Source organism: Lactuca serriola, chromosome 4 (assembly GCF_051521515.1).
Source record: "Lactuca serriola cultivar US96UC23 chromosome 4, Lser_US96UC23_V15, whole genome shotgun sequence".
In the NCBI taxonomy this organism is placed as follows: Eukaryota; Viridiplantae; Streptophyta; class Magnoliopsida; order Asterales; family Asteraceae; genus Lactuca; species Lactuca serriola.
Window position 1 is genome coordinate 316,737,721 of NC_136411.1, and position 21,353 is coordinate 316,759,073.

General features: G+C 37.3%; 1 protein-coding gene across 2 annotated transcripts; it reads left to right on the top strand.

Annotated features, from left to right (window-relative positions):
* The first annotated feature begins 7,354 nt into the window (after nt 1-7,354).
* On the top strand, nt 7,355-10,665 carry COAD (4-phosphopantetheine adenylyltransferase). 2 transcript variants are annotated; one of them, XM_079034849.1, is made up of 7 exons: nt 7,355-7,577; nt 8,150-8,317; nt 8,417-8,488; nt 9,634-9,693; nt 9,828-9,922; nt 10,125-10,194; nt 10,281-10,665. In XM_079034849.1, the coding sequence occupies exons 2-7, from the start codon at nt 8,183-8,185 to the stop codon at nt 10,377-10,379; spliced, it is 531 nt and encodes a 176-aa protein (XP_078890975.1). In that variant the 5' UTR covers nt 7,355-7,577; nt 8,150-8,182; the 3' UTR covers nt 10,380-10,665. The 2 variants fall into 2 exon arrangements, with proteins under 2 accessions (XP_078890975.1, XP_078890976.1); XM_079034850.1 differs by lacking the exon at nt 7,355-7,577 and adding an exon at nt 7,919-8,062.
* The last annotated feature ends 10,688 nt before the right edge of the window (nt 10,666-21,353 follow it).

Genomic DNA, 21,353 nt, shown 5'->3' on the forward strand with positions numbered 1-21,353 from the left:
AGTGTTTCTTTTTACACTTCTCACACCATTTAGCTTCATCTCTTCCCCCAGACTTCGAGAATTTGCTTTCTTTGTTGATCGTTGAAGATCCTTCATGTTTCCTTTTCTCTCCAACTTCAGCTCTCTGCAGAGCCTTTTCTTTTATTTGGGTCTCAACATTCTTGGCTGCCCAGATGGCGGCTTTCAGAGTGGTTGCTTGCTTGACTATCGGACCAAAGTCCGCTGGTAATCCATTGGCAAACTTGTTGACCTTGGAAAGTTCAGTTGGAATTTGGTATGGAATAAGCTCATCTTCTCCGTAAAGCTTGTAGCGTATTCAGTGACGCTCAATTTTCCCTTCATCAGATTCTGGAACTCATTGTTGATTTCTAGACGATCCTGCTCAGAGCAGTATTGCATTTCCAGTTGCACCACGAACTCCTCCCAAGACATCTTGCTAGCTTCCCCCTTGGGCATCGAACCAGCCAATAACTTCCACCAGCTCAGTACTCCAGATTTTAACAGAGGAATTGCAAGAGCGGTCTTCTGTTTGTTGCTACACTTGAAACTTTCAAACATTGTCTCCATCTCGGAGATCCAGTCCATGACTTGCACCTGTTTCGGACTCCAGAAAGACATGGTGGTTTGGATGCCATGAAATCTTTATACTTGCACCCACGCACATCATTTCCTCTATCCTGGTTATTCTGTCTAACAATCGGTGGGTCTTCTTGACCAATGATCCCACTAAAGTTTTCTCCTTCAGACTGCCCTCCATTTACTTCGGGCTCTTCGACGTGAATTGATAGTTCTTCGCGATTCTGCCTAAGCAGATGTCTAGTTTCCTCCATCTGACGATCCAACATCGTCTGAATCATCAATTGCACTCCGGCCATGGTTATTGGGTCAGGTGCTGCTGCTGCAATAGCTACTTGCTCTATTACAGGTATTTGATTCCTATTTTCGTCCACGTTTCCAACTCCACTCCTTGTTCTCAAAATTTTTGATCTATACACCGAATAAGGTGAAATTAGATCCTCATTCACGATAGATATTCAAATCATCCTTATCACTCCGAAACGTTTACATGCTAGTTCTAATACCGTAGACGCACGCTTAGAATCCTAAACACATAAGGTTTCCCGATCCGGTCGGCAACAGACCATAGATCCAAACAAATAATATCATATATGGCAACATATAACATTTAGCACATAAAAGAATTTTAGGCAACTTTCCTAAAATATACTAATGCTCGTGTCTTAAAATATGGTTGACACTCATCTCACAATCATCGCTTAGCATTCTAATTTTAAGTCTAGAAATCCTACAAATTCCTAGTTCGCTTAAACTAATGCTCTGATACCAAGTGTGACATCCCCAATTTCACGGCCAGAAAAGACCGATTTGTTTATGCTTTGTTTTATAAAATCAGAGTAATCCTTAGATTAAAAGAGTTGCGGAATTTGTTCCCAAAACAAAAGATGATAAAATTATCAAAACGTTTCTCAAGAGAATGTATTTTCATTAAATAATAAAACCTCGAGATGTCATGTTCCGATACAGACCAAAAGCATAAACAATATAAAATAGATCTTACAACAATTATTTATAACTACTGATCTATAATCCAAAATCTTTCGTCAAGTCCACCAACTTATACTCTTGTGCCATTACCTGTAATGCAAAGAAAACTGAGTGGGTCAAGCTTAGGAGCATGGTGAGCATATAGGGTTTTCAACCCACAATAATATAATTATTATATTTAATCATCAAACAATCAACCTAATTACCCATCCCCCATTATCTCCATTTATCTTAAGGATCTACCCTGAGAATCATCTATCCTTCATTCTTAAGGATTGACCTGAGGTATAGGCACGAAGTCACATCGTCGCTAGGGTTTACTCAATAGGCGCTAACTCCATAGTCACCAAGGTTTATACAATAGGTGCTAACTCCATAGTCACCAAGTTTTATACGATAGACGCTAACTCCATAGTCACCAATGTTTACTTAACAATAGGCACTAACTCCATAGTCACCAAGGTTTATACAATAGGCGCTAACTCCATAGTCACCAAGGTTTACTTAACAATAGGCGCTAACTCCATAGTCACCAAGGTTTATACAATAGGCACTACGACTCATAGTTGCCACTATTTCATCTACCCATCTTCTAGCCAACATATTTTGTAGATATAAAATACATATATAGTTTGAATCATTTTACACCCGTATAAAAACATCAATTCGAAACCCATCTCAAATAGACAAATAATATATAACACATAGCACGTATTTCATAGCCAATACTTTATATTTATGTGTTAGAAGAAAGTAACCACACACTCACTTGATCAGAAGATGATCGGACAGCACTACGGCTTGTAAAAGTAGTATTCTTCGGTAGATCTGGAAGATCTTCACACACCAGGCTTCTCGCAGGCAGAGCTTCGGCTCGGAAACTCTTTTCTTCTCGGGATCTTCGGGCTTTGGGACTTACTTCGGGTCTTGGGATGATACCGGGGCTTCGGGGGGTTAAAATAGGGCTTAGAGAGGGTATCGGGAGTGGGAGAGAAGAGATCGAGCAGCCAAAATCGGCTGACCCTCGATTTCCATTTATAGGGTCATTTTTCAGCTCTCACATCGTGAATTTTAAGTTATCACGTCGTGAATTCAATAGTCATCAGGTGCGTCATCGCCACTTGCGTCTGTCAGGCTCCAGAAGTCATAAATACTGAGTTCACATCGTGAACACTGTATTCACGTCGTGAACTCTGACAGTTTTGGGGTTTCGCACCCCGAACTTCAGAAATTCATAACTTTCACATACGAACTCCGTTTTCGACGTTCTTTATATCCACGCGTAGGCGAGATTATGCTCTACAACTATCGTTTAGACTCCATTGGCTAATTTTGAATTTAATTTTAATATATTATTAATATATTATTTTTAGTAGGCCGAGACAGGAAAACTCCGTTCAAAATTCATAACTCCTTCATCTGAACTCCGTTTTCGTCTGTCTTTTTATCGTTGGACTACTATGGATGAGATATTCAATTCTCATTTAGAAAGTTTTGGCTAAATATCACTCGACCTCAATCTCGAGTTTCGGGCTGCATACTACTAATGTTGAAACTTCAAAAAATCATAACTTCCTCATACGAAGTCAGATTTAGACGTTCTTTTTATGCACGCTCTCGGTTTAATGTATTCTACGACTTTCATTTAGATCGCTAAGGCCAAATATCGCTCTAATGTAAATTCACTATTTACGTCGCGCTGTGTCGTGCCGGTTCTGTCGCGAAACTTCGACAGGTCATAACTTCTTCGTTATAACTCGGATTTCAGTGTTCTTTATATGTACGGAATCCTTGTAACATATACTACAACTTAGTTAAGATTACTTCTTCTAAATAATCTTACATAAAAAGTCATTTTTGATGTTTATCGTCTCTAAATTGACTAGCCCGGATCTACGGGCGTTACATATAAATCCCAAAGATCTCCTATGCGGAAAATGTAGTGTCATACGCTAGGATCATGCTGGCTCCTTTCCCTTCGAAGAGGAAGTACCTGAAACCAAAACTGAAAACTATAAGCACAAAGCTTAGTGAGTTCCCCCATCATACCAGATACCATACAATAACATACTGCCTGGCATATCCGGGTGTTGGCCTACCCTTTGGTCTCTTTCCACCGATAACTGCCTAACATATCAGGGTGTCCTACCCCTTCGGTCTCTTTCAACTAGTAACCGCCTAGCATGTCTGGGTGCTGGCCTACCCCTTCGGTCTATTTCGATCGGTAACGGGGACTATTTCACCCCTACTACCACCACATATCATCCTAGTACATAAACACATAAGTCACATACTGCTGATAGTGGTAGGAGGGGTAGGATAGACCCCATTACCGATCGAAAGGACCGAAGGGGTAGGCCAGCACCCAGATACGCACATAATATCATATCATACTAGCACAATAAGCATAACAGATAGTGGCATACCAGACAATTATCATAAAGACAATCATCTCAACTATAATCAACTACTACTGGGTCGACATTGCTGCCTTTGACCCACTTCTACTGGAAGGTAACTCACCTAAAATGTTGTAAAGTAGTTGGATTGTCCCCGACTCTGAAATCACCCCACTCAAACTCTTACACATAAAAGATTTCATTTAATTACCCCTTTCATACTCATAACCCCTTAAGGGTCAACTTTGGTCAAAGTTAAAATCAAATTCAACATTATGGTCAAAGTCAACATTCCGAGTTGACTTAACTCGCCGAGTCCCATAAATTATAAAACCCTGAAATTGTAATCCAACTCATCAAGTTCTTTCATGAACTCATCGAGTTCCTCCTATCAATAGAATTGGGACTTTCACACTCTGCTCGTCGAGTCCGTCCTTGAACTCCTCGAGTCCTTCCTTTTACAGAATCGGGGCACTTCGACCTAACTCGCCGAGTTCCTCTATGAACTCGTCGAGTTCTTCAGTCTGTTAAGCTTTCTTAATGTGTTAAGCCATTATTCTTTGAGTCTAAGTCCCATATTCCAGATTTGAGTCGAAAACACATCTAGGAGGGTAAAGTTTCCAACTTTACCCATTAAGACCCATCCTAGAAGAAATGAGCCCTAACCCTAGCTCAAAATGGCTTAGTTCCAACTTCAAAAACCATACAAACTTCAAGATAAGCCATAGGATCATAGATCGGGACTCTAGGGACAGTTTAGTCACGCAAAGCTCCTATCTTTACTTGCATGCATAGACTACTTGGCTCAAAAGGCTGAAAATATGGTCCATAAGTTGCATGGGACTTTCATGGCCATAAAGTTGGCACCTTTATGCCATGAAGTCTCCTAAAGACCCTAGATCTGAGAGGTTTGCCCACATAGGACGTCCAAGTCCCAAAGACCAACATTCTTGGACCAAATATGGAGAAAACATCCTAAAACTAGATCTAAGAATACTAAAGGCAAGGTAGGAGCTTTATACCTCAGATGAACTAGAAATGAAGCTCAACTGCTGGATCTACTCTTCTCTTACATGTCCTTGCTCCTTCTTCAAGTATCATCTTCTTCAAAATCGCAAAGAATCCACAAAAATGGCTCAAAACTCTCAAAAGTGAATTAGGAGTTCGTGACTAGGGTTTGGGACAATGGAGGCTGTAAATGAGGCCAACATATGGGGGTTAAGGTGTTTAAATAGGATGCAAAAACTTGAAAATTAGGGTTTCATTTTGCCAGTCCTACTCATCGAGTTGAGGCTTTTCGACTCGTCGAGTAGGCATCTCAACCCGCGTCCAAATCCATCTCTACTCGACGAGTTTGGGGCCTCCAACTCGTTGAGTTTCTATACAAAAATAAATAAATTGTGAATTAAATATATACCAGGAACCGGACGTTACAGTTAGCCCAAACGAGATGTCCAAATTCCAACCATCAATATCTTGGACCAAACCATGAAGCAAAACATCCTAAAACTTGATCTAAGCATGCCATAGACATGGTTGAAGCTTTATACCTCAGATGAACCAGAAATGAAGCTCAATTTATGGATCTACTATCCTCACACACATTCTTGCTCCTCCTTCAAGCTTCTCCTTCTTCAAACTCACCAAGAATGCACAAAATTAACTCACAATCACCAAAAATGGCCTAAGGTTTCAAGATTAGGGTTTTGGACAATGGAGGCTGGAGATGAGGCCAACACCTTCGGGTTAAGGTGTTTAAATAAGGTGCAAAACCCCGAAATTAGAGTTTTATTTCTGCCAGCCTACTCGTCGAGTTGAGGCCTCCCAACTCGTCGAGTATATTTCCAAACCTGCGATCCAATTCATCTCTACTTGAAGAGTTTGGGGCCCCCAACCCGTCGAGTTTCTATATAAAGGTGAATAATTATAAATTAGATACATACCAGGAACCAAACGTTACAAATATCCTTAAATCCATCTCGATTTAACCACGAGTTAAAGAGCTTGACCGAAGATGGCCCAAAATCCACCGATTCAGAGACGAGTCGAATTGGATACTGATCCAATAACTCTCTTGGAAGGGCTGTAACCACCGAGGAAGGAAAGACATTAAGGAAATTTGATCATACAAGAATTCGATCAAGTTTCCTCAGTTTAAGCTCAATTTAAGCTCTTTAGTGCAAAAGTAAGTAAATATGTGTTCCCTATCCTAAGATCAATGAGTCCTACTTCATGAATAAGTCGATTAAAAGCAAAAGCTGATTGGGCACAAAATTGAGAATTAAATCTCTCTTCCGAGCACCTAACGATGTTAAAATCCTCCATGAATATCCAAGTTCCGGATTTGGCATTTTTGATATGGTCATAGTCTCGCAAGTTGTATTTATTATGCATGATGTTCATTTATGTCCAATTTGTATCATAAGTTAGCTCGTGGATGCTCTTGTTAATGACTCGTGACCGACAATCAATTATGAAAACAAGGATAAGGAAACTTATATAATATAATATAATATATATGTTTTTTAATAATATAGAGTGAATCCAAATAAATTGTTGAACGATTTTGTAAGAAGTCAATGATGCAGAGAAAAACAATAATTCAATGTGTATATTGTGGAATATATCCAAGTAAATTGTTAAACCATTTTTATTACATCTTTTGCATCCCCTCTTTTACTAATTTAGTACTAAGATAGTTTATTTTATATATTTTTTAATTTAGTTGTAGACGATACAAACAAACAACTCAAAAATATCTTTAAAGTGGACATTTTGTAGTCGTTTTACTGAATAACTCGTTATTAATTCTTGATAGTGCACAAGAAGGTAACAAGTATAAATATGCATATCGTTGAAGTGTGAATTATTGTCTAAGAACCACATAAGGCTCGTCATGAAATTATAAAAAATATTCAATGACCATGATTTTCATTCTTTGGATTGAATATTTTTGCAATTAGATTTTAACATGAGGCAAATACATGAAATCCTTCTTTATAATTTCTAGTACCTTGTTAGTTTCGTGAATAAATTTCATCTATTCCAAAAAGAAATATTAGGTATTAGGTTTATGATATTTTAGGGGAACTAATTCGTACACAATAATTTTTTCTATACACAATCATTTATGTTTTAAATTGTTGTATTGTACAACTATATAAAACATATATTGTTATGTATGATAAAAATCTATTGTGCACAAATCACTTTTCGTGATCCATTAATCACAACAAATATGGTTCTTGATCAACACAACAATATATATGAAAAAAAAAATATAAATACTTGCAGTAGCCCCACCAAAATTGCTATTTCTAATAACCAAAGAATTCTGAAATCTGAATGCTGGTCATATTTGGATCACTGTTTTATATTGAAATATAGTAATATATTATTTTGTCTTTCTAGGTGGTGGGCGTGACTCACAACTTACCCTGTTTTCCGATCCTTCCAAACCCTACTTTCCATCGTGATCGCGTGATTATACCGAAAGCTTCTCGACAACTTCCGTCGAGTTGATTCTTTCCCTTTTCTCTACTAAGAATTCATTTCAATCTGGTTTTTGAATCGCTTTGAAGGTTGCAGCATCGAATCTATCGATTCGTCAAGGTAATTGAGTTTATAGACAGTTTGTTTCCTCATCTAACCACTAGGAGTTTCAGGATCGTTTCTCTCTGTAACGAGTTTGATGAATTTTTTTTTTTGGAGAAAATTGTTCCGGTGAAATGTTGGTGGAATTAGCGACATATTTTATGAACTTATTTGGAGCTTCTTCTAGCTAGTGTTGATTTGTCTCTTAGACTGGTCCTGCTTTTTTTTTTTTTTTTTTTTTGTACTTAATTGAGATGGATTTATCATTTATGCTTAATGTTGCGATGAGACTCTTTCTACATAGCATACTAGCTATGCACATTGTTCTCAAATTGCGTACATATTGTAAAAGAAGAACTGCTTCATTTATTATGTCAATTAAGCCGTATCAGCCTCCATTAACTTTGTCTATTTATGAGCATTTACAGTTACAAATCCGTTCGATTTCCTCTATAACTCCGATTTTGAAACTGTAGAAAGTCGATGTTTTAGTTTTTTCTCAGGTTAATTGTTCCGAGGGCTTTTGTATTTAGGGTTTTTTTGTGGTTTGTGTACATAAATTCTGATTTTTTCCGTTTCTTTGATGACAGGCGCAAGAGTACAAATCAGATATCGAGGATAAAATGACAATTCTGGAGAACCCAAATCCAAAGCTTCCACCTACTTCTCCAACCATTTCTCCACCAAATTCCTATGGATCGGTGGTTCTAGGTGGCACCTTTGACCGCTTACATGATGGTCATCGGCTTTTCCTTAAGGTTCTTCTTCTTCTTCTTCCACCTATCTCATATAACCTTGAGTTAACAACTTTATATCTTTGAGATAAGGATTGAAGAGGCTTTGAATGTTGATTACAGGCAGCTGCAGAGTTAGCTAGAGATCGAATCATTGTTGGTGTTTGTGATGGACCTATGCTATCCAAGAAACAGGTTTACACCTTTCTCCTTTCATCTTTCTTACTCTGAAATTTGTTGAAACCATTGTCTACCAATAGTTTCATAGCAACATAATAAATATACATGGTTGAAAAGTCAAAATGGACATTGGGATTCTACAAACCTAGCTTAGTTCATTCACACAAAATTGATAAGGACAGTGTAGGTAGATTCGCATTTTTGAATTGAAACAAGCCTATACACCACCAACTACCTCACATTTACTCCCCATTTTTCAGCCCACTATTTTCACACTTTTCTAAATTTGGCCCATTGTTACCTGTGTCACTGCATGTCCCCTGTTGCAGAAACCAATAATTGAGAAAATTTGAATTAATGTGATTTTGATTCACAAAAAAACAATATACATGTAGCCATGTAGGGATGGTTGGGTCTCTTATTTTTCACCTGTAAGTCTATAAAAAAGATTTATCATTTATCATTTGGTTATATTTTCTATTAAATTTGATTTATCTGGGGAATAATTGACAAGGGGAATAATGATTAGATGGAGAAGGTGTTGATCATCTCAATTATTGTTCCCAATTTAGGTTTGCTAGTTTATGTTGATTGAGGTTTTAGTAATCAGATAATTAGTTTTTGAGTGTTTGGAATATATTTCATATTTGAAGATAATAATACATAAATGACCAAAAAATGACATTCTTTTAAATTGGTGGTTTGTTTAACTTTTAAAGTATGAAAATTTATTTTTTATTGTTCATCATTATATTTTTACATATTATTTATTAATAAATTAGTAAATCCTTCAAAATTGTTATTCCTCCTAATAGAAATATATCAATGAATCAGTTCTTCTATAAAAGGTCGTTAATTTATACTTTAAAAGAGTGGCAATCTAGTATTTTTTTCTTTTTAAATTTTTTATTTTTGATAATCATTTTTGTTGTAGCTACCAGCTAGCCATTAACTAATTATTTAACCCCAAATATTAAAAATCGAAATCAATTTAATCCAAACACCAAAAAACTAATTATCTTCACTTGGAATCACAAATAATCAGATAATCTGGTTTTAAACACCCACTAATCCTTTATTGCATATTTTATCATATGATCTTGCTCTTTATCCGATTTCTTTAAATTTTTTGAGTTATCTTGATGTATCAACTTTTACAGTTTGTGGAGCTCATTATGCCTATTGAAGAGAGAATGAAAACCGTCCAAGATTACATTAAGGTACCAAAGCTTCTATTTGGATTGGTCCCGTTTGACATCAGTCTCAGTTCCAGTCCAATACATGCCAAACACAGTACAACGCTGTTCTGTCATGTCATATTAAAGATGCTCTTCTAATTTAATTTTTTTTTTAGTTTGTGAAGCCTGAGCTGGCGGTACAAGTGGAACCTATTACCGATCCTTACGGTCCTTCCATTGTTGAAAAGAATCTGGAGGCTATTGTTGTCAGGTTTGTTCCTCAACCAACAAAACAGGACAAGTTGTACTGTGTTTGACATACATTAGACCGAGATTGGGACCCAAATGTCAATTCGACAAATTTTTTTTATTTTTGTTTGCCAGAGAGTGTGACTCGCTCTCAAAAGACGTAAATGCCCTCCTCGTCTTCATCATCGAAAATAACCCTAGTAATCCTCTCATTTGTTTGACAGTAAGGAGACATTACCTGGTGGATTGTCGGTCAACAAAAAGAGAGCTGAGAGAGGCCTTTCACAACTAAAGGTACTTATTCTTCAAATTGTACTTTTAAAAAAGAAAACCTGGTAGGCAGTAGACAGTTGACAGTTATGTGTTTTGTTTTGTGCAAGGTTGAAGTTGTGAATTTGGTATCTGAAGAATCAAGTGGAGAAAAGCTAAGTTCATCAACATTGAGGAAGCTTGAAGCGGAGAAAGCCAAAAAAAATTAGTATACATTTATTAAGTGGTACATATGATATGGAGAACATCTTGATACAAAGGATTGGCTTACATTTTGTGTTTCAAAAGTTGTCTCGTCTCGTCTTAGATGATGTTGTGTTTTATAGACGGGTTTGTTCAATATTACCTTTTGTTGAATAAATTCGGTATAGTGAGCGTACTTTTGATGTTGTACGGTTTCACAAGGGGATAGACTGTATGACCACGGGCTTGAAAGTATTTATCTTCAAAATAAGTTACAAACAAATATATAAACAAACATATTTTATTTGGTTATATTCAAACAAAAAGCTTACATACATATTAAGGCTATGTTTGGCATAATAACTGAAAAACTAGCAATTAAATAAAAAGCTACATGATAGTTGAAAAACTAGCTAAAATATATCAAAAGACATAAAAGAACATTTAAAAGAATGTGTTTCTATAATTAGTTAAGAGATATATTTGGAAAAAATTTAAAAAGTTTCTAAAAAATTAGTCTAAGTAGTTTTTTAAAAAATTGGCTTAGGCCGTTCGGTATACACACCAGGAACCCGATCGTGGTCTATTTGGCCACGGACAACGGTCGTGCACATCATCTTGGCCGGTTGTTGTGGTTCATCGTTTTCGTGATGACTTGTGGTGCCGAGGACAAGACGCAAAACCCAATCAGGGTTTCTTGACTGATTTCTTCTATCTCAACCTTCTTCTGTTTCCCTCTTCCTTCTTTGTTTCCCTCTTCCTTCTTTCTCTTCGTTCTTAGTGGAGTGTACTCCGGTTGTGGTGGGGTGGTTCGTGGTTGCTCCGTTGGCTGATCTGGAAGCTCTCCACGACCGTTGTCATGAAGAGTATAACGAATGGTCTTATAAGCTATTTTATAAGCTATTTTTGTCTTGCCAAACATAACACCTTAAAAAAACTTGAAAAATAAATTAGCTTATGAGTCAGCTGTGACGCGTCAAACACAACCTAAAACATTGGACTACTTTATAAAAAGAAATAAAAGGCTCAAGATTTTTATTCTCTTAAAGCATTTCAAAACTTCTTATAGAGACTCGATAAGAATATTATCAGTGTTCTTTTGGTTTTGTTCATAATAGAATGTGGTTGCTAGACCTCACTAGGAGTTTCATTCTTCATTGCCTCAAGTTTTTCTCCTTTTTTCTATTGGCTAGACTACAAATGTTTTACCTCTTCACAAACAAAAAGCACCAAAGCTCCAGAAATGATGGATAAAAGAACTTTGTTTGAATCCAGTGTGGTTTTGTTCAGAGTAGAATGTGATTACCACCTCATTAGGAGTTTCATTCTTCATTGCCTCAAGTTTCTCTTTTTTCATATTGTCTAGATTCAAACAAAGTTCTTTTATCCATTATCAAACGTATTGTGGAACTTTTGGTGCTGTTTGTTTTTAAAGAGATAAAATATTTATAGTCTACGCACCAAATCTGTTGAAGAAGAGTAAACTTTTGTAGTATGCAAGAAAAAGATTATTTTTAAAGCCTACAAACTATATAAAAAACTGAAGTTTTAAAAAAGTGATTTTTTTTTATAACTTAAATAGACTTTTTCAATAGTTTTAGTTTTACTAACACTGAAATTTAATTCAATAACCACAAGTCCATGTAAATCAAGTTTCTTGAGCTTGTTTAAACTGCAAAGGTATAAATCCCATTTTAAGAAGATTGACTAATATCAATTTTCAAATTGATATTTGAAGACATGAGAATAGAAAAGATAGAACCTAGTCAGGGCTTTTAATATGGATGTAAACGAACCAAACGAACAAGAATGAGGGCTTGTTCATTTCGTTCGTTTAAGTTAGTCGAACAAATAAACAAATACGAATGGATAAACGAATGAGTTTTCTTGTTCATGTTCGTTCATTTAACAAATTACATTGTTCATGTTCGTTCGTTTATGTTCGTGAACATGCTAAACGAACATAAACAAACGAACATAAATAAACAATGCTAAACAAACATAATTGAACCTATATGAACATATAATATTTTAATGTAATCAAACACAATTAAGCATATATGAACTTAAAAAGAAATTATATAAACGAACAACATAAATGAACGTTCACAAATATAATCGAACGAACGAGACCATTATTCATGTTTGTACGTTTGACTAAATGAACGAGACTTTGTGTTCATGTTCGTTCATTTATTAAATAAATGGACATAAACGAATTTCCCGCCGAACGAGTCACGAACAGTTCGCTGAACGTTCAGTTTATTTACAGCTCTAGGTTTCAATCTTGTCCCTTCCACTACATATCATACTTAAACCACCGTGTCATTTTAAAAGGATCACAAGCACAAATTTTAGTAAAAAAACATTTGGTTACGACACTTTATGGCTGTCAAAAGAAATTAAAACATCAAACATTAAACATCACCTTATTTTTATAAGGATAATTTAACATAAGCATAAAACATTAAACATTAAACATCACCCTTTAAATCCATACATCATATAGTGAATGTAAAACCAAACGAAACTGAGCACAAACACAAATACTAATTAATGATTCAACAACTAATAATTTGATTTCAGATTTTTCAGCAAGTAAAAACGTGATTTCTATCAACAATTTCATCAAAAATTTCAAATTTCAGTAGGAAAAACTTTGTTCATCAATATTTTCGTAAATAGTTTCAGATTTCAACCTTAGCCCTTGAATTTTAGTAGATTATGGAAACTGAAAAGGAACTGTTTTGAGGAGATCAGTTGATGCTTCGGCCGAGAAATGGCACCGATTTTGAGGTGGTCCGATGAGGTAGCAACGACACCGGTTCAGAGATACTCCGACGAGGTAGCAACGACACCGGGAAGAAACAAATGACAACGACGAACGTTATCCGTGCAGAATCAGAGGACAATCGAACAGCTACAAGCTAAGATGAAGAGTCTAAGTGACGAGCCTTTTAATGCCGGGTTAAGGCAAGGGAAGCGAGAACATTCAAGCGGAGAGAGATTGTTCCCAGCATGGATTCTTTGCCAGCAGTTCCCCTCGAGCTAGCCTAAAAGCTAAGGAGAGGACTTACTTTGTTTTCTTTCCTACGCAAGTCTGGTAATGGTGGAAAAGTCTACTGTTTGAAAGAGAGTAAAACAACCCGAAATCCTAGGAGCTAATCCAAAATCACCTACTCGATTAACAAGCATAGCTTTTATAGCTGCTTTATCTGCCTGAAGTCGTGTAAACCATAAATGAATTAACAAATATGAAGCAGCGTCCAACTCGTCTGGTGTGCCAGGTTGTCCGACGAGTTTGTAGAACGGGAGCAAAAGAGAAGGATGAAAGGCGACCATTAAATGCAAAGAACAGAAGGATGAAGGTGACACATGGACGAGAAAAACTAAAGAATGGCGTCTTTTTAAGGTTAAGTGTGTTTTTGCATCTGCAAAGGATAGAAGAGGCTATAAGTGTTTGGTCCATGGGGTGCATAGACGTTTTGACGTTTGTAGTCTTTGAATACCAAAAAGTCTGTGAGCCAAAACGTTTGCTCACATACAAACATACATAAGAGCTTAGAAGAGCATCTAAAAAAACACCGTATTAGTATCTTATTATAAGCTTTTGAAAACAAATCCACCTCATGTTTGTAGTTTTTGTTATTGCGTGTGGTAGTTGACATGCTGAAAAAGGGACATAATAGCCAGAGGGAGAGAGAGAGAGATGAAAGAAAGAGACAATGATGGTCTAACAGACAGGAGAAATGGATATAAAAGAGAGAGAACAATCAATTAAAAATGAACATGGTTATTAAGTCAACTCAAAGGTCATGTATTAAGTAATGCTTCACATAAATAGATGTTAATGTTTCTAATAATTGCATTAGATCAATATGTTTACACTCCCGAAGCTTGTAGACACCAAAATGTCTCATTAAAACCTAAATTTTTTGGAAACCGTGTATCCCAAAACATGCATAAGAACATATTAAATCTAGTGTTTAATGATGGTGTATATATGATTCCTTTCTTATGTAAGCTTACGATTAGTTTTAGCAGATATGTATTATTATGTATTTATATGTTTTTAGATTAGCCCATTGTGTGTAGCCTTTTGTGTATTGCCCATTTGGCATTTGTACTCTTTGTATTTATACGGATGTTTAATGAGAGATCAATCATGGGAAAATACTTAGCATAGCATGGATCTAAGCCATTAACCCTAAACGGCTGATCCTACCCATCGACTCCTTCCACTGTCGATCTTTTTCTTCTTCCCAGTTTCTCTTCTACTCACTGATCTCCCTCTTTTCCTTCCCGATCACAATGAAAGGCAAGACATCCAATCCTAACACCAACAAATCATATGGAATAATGAATATCAAAACCTATGTCCCTGTGATTCTCGATGTTACTGCCCACAATTATCAGCCATGGGGTGATCTATTTCGTGCTCACTACATGGCTTATGACATCCTATGTCACAACTAGCATTTTAGGGCTAGAAATTTCTATCCATGTGCAAATAGTTCCTTTGTGTAACTAAGTGACACTACGTGTAGTATAAATTAATTTCAATGTTATCTAAGTTGATTCATCTAAAAGTTGTGATTCAAGTCGAAACCTCTTCGTGTAAGTCCAAAACCTAACCTAATAAGCTAAGTCCATCCAACTTTCGGCCTTAACCCAAGTCTTCTTGGTCCAAACCTCTTAATGGACCAAGACTTTCTTATCGGGCCCTTTCTTGGGCCAAAAGCCCTAGTTAACCTCTATATGGGTCGAGAACCCATATTTGAGCCATAGTTGGGCCGAAAATAATTATTCAAAACGCTTTTGGGCCATAGGACCCTTATTGGGCCGTGAACACCTTTCTTATACCATATTGGGCCGTAATTTGCTATTGGAGCTTTTATTGGGCCAAGACCTCCTAATGGGCCCTATTGGGCTGAAAAACCTTTCCACTTAATCTCTTTAGGCCAAATCCATTTCTTTTGGACCCACCATTGGGCCGAAACCTTCTTTGGGCCCGAACCCAGCCCAAAAACTCGAGCTAACCGAAAACGTCAACGGGCTCAATGTTTTCGACCATCCTTGAAAAATCGAACCCATCTTCCCTCTCTATGTTGGGCTGGTCGAATTTTATCAAGGACGATCTGAGGTTCGCTAAGGATTGGTTGCTTAAGGACAGTTGGAAGTATATTAATGTATGGACCATATTGATATAATTATGAATAGATAGGATTCTATTAAGAATGGATAGTCATATGGTAATTATGGAAAAATTTCCATAATGGGAGTTGGAAGGAATGCACTTTGAACATGAGACTTCGTATCTATGGAATTGTCTTGTAACAATCTCCAATGGAAAGTTTTGTAATTGGCAAAGTCACTGTGACTTGTGTGCGTAGTCATTACAAAAGGATCACTGCATATAAGCTTAGAATCTAACAGATTACAGTAAGTGACAAGGACTTGGTATTCTTACACTTATGATAAGGATTTGGAATTGTGAAATGAGTGTCATTGGAAATGTTTACAATTGATCTATTTCACAAAGTAATGACCATAGATAAACATAGTGTGCATCCTTGGAGCATGGGATAACTATTGTTTTAATTCAAGTATTTAGTTGATAAATTGAAACATTCTACAATGAATAATGTGTAATCAATATGGTGACTAAATAAAAGGGGTTTTATTTATATTCAAAAGTTTTGAGACCATATTTGATTCAATTTTTCTTGTGTTTCCCTTTGCATGTTTTCACTTCCCAAATAACTAGGTTATTCAAACTATCCACAGTCGATCATACTTTGGAAGTAAGTACTGAAGCTAGACCATCATGAATGGGTCTGTAGATTGTCTAAAGGCGTTTAGACATAGCAAAGTTTGTTGCAGTGTTCGTGAGTACTTCTGGAATAAGATTCGAACCACGCTCATCTAAATCACTTCATGGATTTTATCACGAGTGATTGTGAGACGATAATATCTTATATTCTTAAAACAGAGATGTGTGAGTTGTAGCTTACAAATCGGTTGCACATAGATGATGCGTAAATGCACCAGTAACTTGGTGTTATAAAACGCATTGTTGTGTATGATTTGATGAGTAAGTATAAGAAAGCATTTGAGTCAAAGTTTATCCATTCCTTTTACCCAATGTGGGATAAAAGCAATATATGTGGGGCCCTCGATGATTTAGTGATGACAACCCTAAGCGCTTGGCCAAGCCTGGGCTGATTTGATCTGTTCAATTAGTTGCTCGTCATAAATCGAAAATCGGGAAACAACACATGAACATATAGAGTGATTATAATCTATGTCTCAGTTCATACGATGTCTAGAATGGAGGACTGTATGATCCCTTATCTAATGGACGCGTCATTTGACTAGGTCAGAGTTCGACAATGGATTTTGAGAGCTACGATTGCTAGTTGAGATTTTGGAGTCGTACTTGCAATAATAGTTATTAGACTTATCCAAGTGGGAGATTGTTGGATTAGCTACCTAAGCTCATAACTATAATTGATATGTACTTGACCCGAGAGTAGCATGGTCCATTTGGGTTACCTTCACCAGAACAATCTGACAGGATGGATATTTGAGAAAGAGGCTATTTATGATTTAATAATATATTATAAGAATAATATATTAGTTGAGAAATCATAATATTTAATTAGCATTGATCAAGAATTAATTTGGAATTAATTTATTGATCAAAAGAGACTAATAAAAGTAACGGGGATTGATTATGTGAATCAACGATATATATATATATATATATATATATATATATATATATATATATATATATATATATTGTTTGGGCTATAGATCCATGATGGGCTAAGTTTATGCAAGTATCCATGAAGAGTTAGCCCACATGAGATATGGGTCATAACCTAAGTGTATGGATTAGGGTTTACCCATGACAATTGGAATCCTACAATATACATGTTACCCCTTAGCCAAAATCGGTTGAACTATGCATTCTAAGAGAATCATAACTGATTTGAGTGTGTCTAGCCCCTCTCTCAAAGTCTTCCTTTTTTCATGGTGTTTGTGAACCATTTGAGGCATCACACTTGAGGTGCTAAGCTCTTGAAAGGCCAAAACTAAAATCTACAATAAAGAGGTATTCTTCTCACTTGATTTTATGAGTTATACGCCAAAAATGTATGCTAGTTGTAGGCTTCATGCTTTGGAAATTTTATTACATGTATAACTAGAGAAAACTTAGATCCAAAGCTTTTAAGGTTGTATGTGCACCATAGGAGTGTTATAGTACACAAAACCCAACAGGAGGTTCTCATGTAGAGGGGTAGAGTCATCGCTTATGCATCCAGGCAGCTGAAGCCATATGAGGTTCGGTTTTCAATTCATGATCTAGAGTTGGGGGCGACAGTGTTTTCTCTCAAGATTTAGCTACATTATATATATGGGGTCCGATGTACCATCTATATGGATCTCAAGAGTCTGAGGTATCTCATGGATCAGCCGAATCTGAATATGAGATAATGTTGACGGCTTGATGTCGTCAAGGATTATGACATCAAGATCCTTTATCATCTCGGGAAACCGAATGTGGTCGTCGATGCTATGAGCCGCAAGACAGCTAGTACTTCTACTGGGGGTTTATGTATGAGGATTTATATCGATTCATTGCTTTTTGGAGTTGATCAAAGAGGCTTAGGCCAATGGATTCAAGAGTGAGCACTGGAAGAAGGAGATAATTAGAGGTCAGATCAGTAGGTTTGGCACCAATAGCCATGGATTATTGACCGGTGTGGTCGGGTTTGGGTTCCAGATTTTGGTGGGGTTAGGCAGACCGTGATAGAGGAGGCACATAAGTCCAGATTTTCGATACAACCAGAAGCCACAAAAATGTATAAGGATTTAAGACTTAGCTACTGGTGGCCATGGATGAAGAGGGAGATAGACTGGTATGTGGAGATGTGCTTGACCTGTCAGATGGTTAAAATCAAACACCAGAGACCATACGACAAGTTACAACCTTTGGAGGTTCCCATGTGGAAATAAGAGCATATCACCATGGATTTTATCACCAAGTTACCCAATATGGATAAAGGATTTTATGCGATATGGGTCATTATGGATCCTTTGACCAAGAGTGTCCCCTTTTTAGCTATTCAAGAGAGTTCTTCAGCCGAGAAATTGGCTGATGTGTATGTACGCGAGATCATTGCTCGCCACGGGGTGTCAGTGTCCATTATATCTAATCGCCATGTGTGGATTGATTCTCGGTTTTGGCAGAAGTTTTATGAGGAGCTGGGTGTGAGATTGCATTTTAGCACCGCTTATCACCCTCAGACTAATGGACAACATGAACAAACCATTCAGACACTCGAGGATATGCTGAGGGCTTGTGTTATTGATTTTGGTGGGAGTTGGGATTCCTACATTCCCCAAGTTGAGTTTTCCTACAACAACAACAACTACCATTCTAGTATAGGTGCACCGCCTTTTGAGCTTCTCCATGGGAGGATGTGTCGCACACCAGTTTGCTAGGGAGAGGTCGGCCATAGAGTTATAGGAAGGACCGAGTTAGTTCTTCAGACTACATAGCTTATCCAACAGATCAGGCAAAGACTGCAGATAACCCAGAGCCGATAGAAGAGTTATGTTGATCGGCGATGATCGGACCTCGAGTTCCAGGTGGGGGATTTGGTGCTTTTGAAGGTGTCACCTTGGAAGGGTGTCATCCAGTTTCGAAAGCGGTCCAAGCTAGGCTCCCGGTTTATCAGCCCCTTCAGGATTATCGCCTGGGTGGTCAAGGTCGCATATCGACTAGATTTGCCTGAGGAGCTCAGTCAAATCCACAACACTTTCCATGTCTTATAGTTACGGAAGTGTTTGACCGATTATTCTACAATGATTCCTTTGGATGACATTTAGGTTGATGATCACCTAAACTATATGGAGATACCGATTGTGATTATCGACAAAAAGACAAAGACTCTATGCAACAAAGTGGTGAACCTGGTGAAGGTGCAGTGGTAGCACCGAAAGGGTTCTGAGTAGAAATGGGAGCTAGAGGACAAGATGAGAGAGCATTACCTTGATTTATTTACGGTGATGGACTTCGAGGATGAAGTCTGATTTAAATGGGGTAGAATTGTAACACCCAGATCCCGAGGTACTTCACAGTTTCAATTTTTGGCATTTTAGGGTTTTCCACGGCGTGATGGAGGCACCACTACGTGGAAAATCAATATAAGATTGTGTGTTCATTTAAGCAGCCACGACGTGGTAGTATATGGCCATGGCATGGCAACTAACAAATGGCAAACCCCATTTTTCCGGGTTTTGCTCCCTATTTAAAGGAATGAGGAGACTAGGGTTTGCTCACCCTCAACCTCCATCAACCTCCTTAAGACATGAGAAACCTTAATCTCCCTCCTCCTTTTAAGCCCTTTTTGGTGTTCCTTGAAGCTATTGAAGAAAGAAAGAATAAGAAGTGAGCTAAGATTCAGTAAGCAAGTCACCAACCTTTGTTATAGCACTCTTTTGGACCTTCGTAAGTGTTCAAGACTCGATTTTTATCACGATATGTTGCTAGATTTTGAGTTTTGGTCCTTAGATTTCATGTTCTTGTTGGTTGGGGTCGTGAGATCTTATAAAGGTTTCAACTTTATGAATCTCCAAGCTATTTGGAGTGTTTGGTTCTTTGGATTTGGATTAGAAATGAGTTTTGGTGTCATGCATGTGTTTTTAGCCATAAACCCTCATTTTGACCTAATAAGAGTTCAAGACATGCATTGGACATGCATGTCAGAAAAGCATGAATTTTTTTGTTATTTATGATGCTAGAAACCTTTCTGGGAGTGTTGGGCTAGAGGTCTTCAATATTAAGTGCTTATCGAACTAAGTCAAGTTGTGTTTTGCCCTTTTTGGATCTAAGAGTAAGATCTCTATCTCTTGGAGAGTGTAAAGTGATAAAGTAGGAAACTTTATCCACTTAGACTATAGAATGGACCGGATCTGAGCTTTGGAGCCCTTAGAAGCAAAGAAAACAGCTTAACCCATTAAGTTGTTTGGAGCCCAGTTCCCATGGCGTGGCCTTACATTGCAATGTCGTGGCGACTGGGCGAAGGCTCGTCTGTCTTGTCGCTTAGCGGCCACAGCGCGACCAATGATGACCACAACATGGCGACCAGTTGGAGGTTGACTTTTGGTCGTTGATCGTTAACCTTGACCAAGTTTGACTTTAGGTCATCTAGGGTGTTTTGGGTAGTTTTTGAGTTGTGGATTAATCATTGGTCCTTCTTTTGCTATATAGGCGACTTGTAGAGTTGATACTCAAAGTTGCATTCTTTCAGCTATCATCTTGGTTTTGAGGTGAGTTTTCTCACTATGCCTATGGGTTGAAGACACCAAAGCCAACCCATTGTTTATGTTATGTATTTGATGTAGGAACATTATATGGTTAATTGTTATTTGCATATGTCGACATATTTGGATGGTTGGTTGAAGCGAGAAGCCAACAAACCCGTATGGTTGGGTTGAGGTACTGCTTCGTGTGGTGGACTAACAAACCCGTACGATTAGGTTAAGACTCTGTGTCAACAAACCCAGAAGGTTGGGTTGAGACTATATGTCAATAAACCCGGATGATTGGGTTTAGGTTATGGCCAACAAACCAGATATGTATGCACTGTAGTTGTACTTATGATGTGTTGGGTATTTTGGGAAACTCACTAAGTTTTGGCCTAAAATTGTGGATTTTTATATCAGAACTTCAGATGATCGGGGAAAGACGAAGACTTGATCGTACACATCCTCTACAATTTTTTATTTCCGCCTATTTTGGATACTCTGATTTTTCAGGTATTTGTATTTGACACTTATGTTTGCGACTTGGTTTATGAAAAGAATGATTTAATTTGGAATGAAAAATGGAAAATTTTATCGTGATTTTTGGTATGTTACAGATTCGCCACGAACAAGGATTGTGGTCAACATAGTCAAATAACATGATGATGACGAACATTATA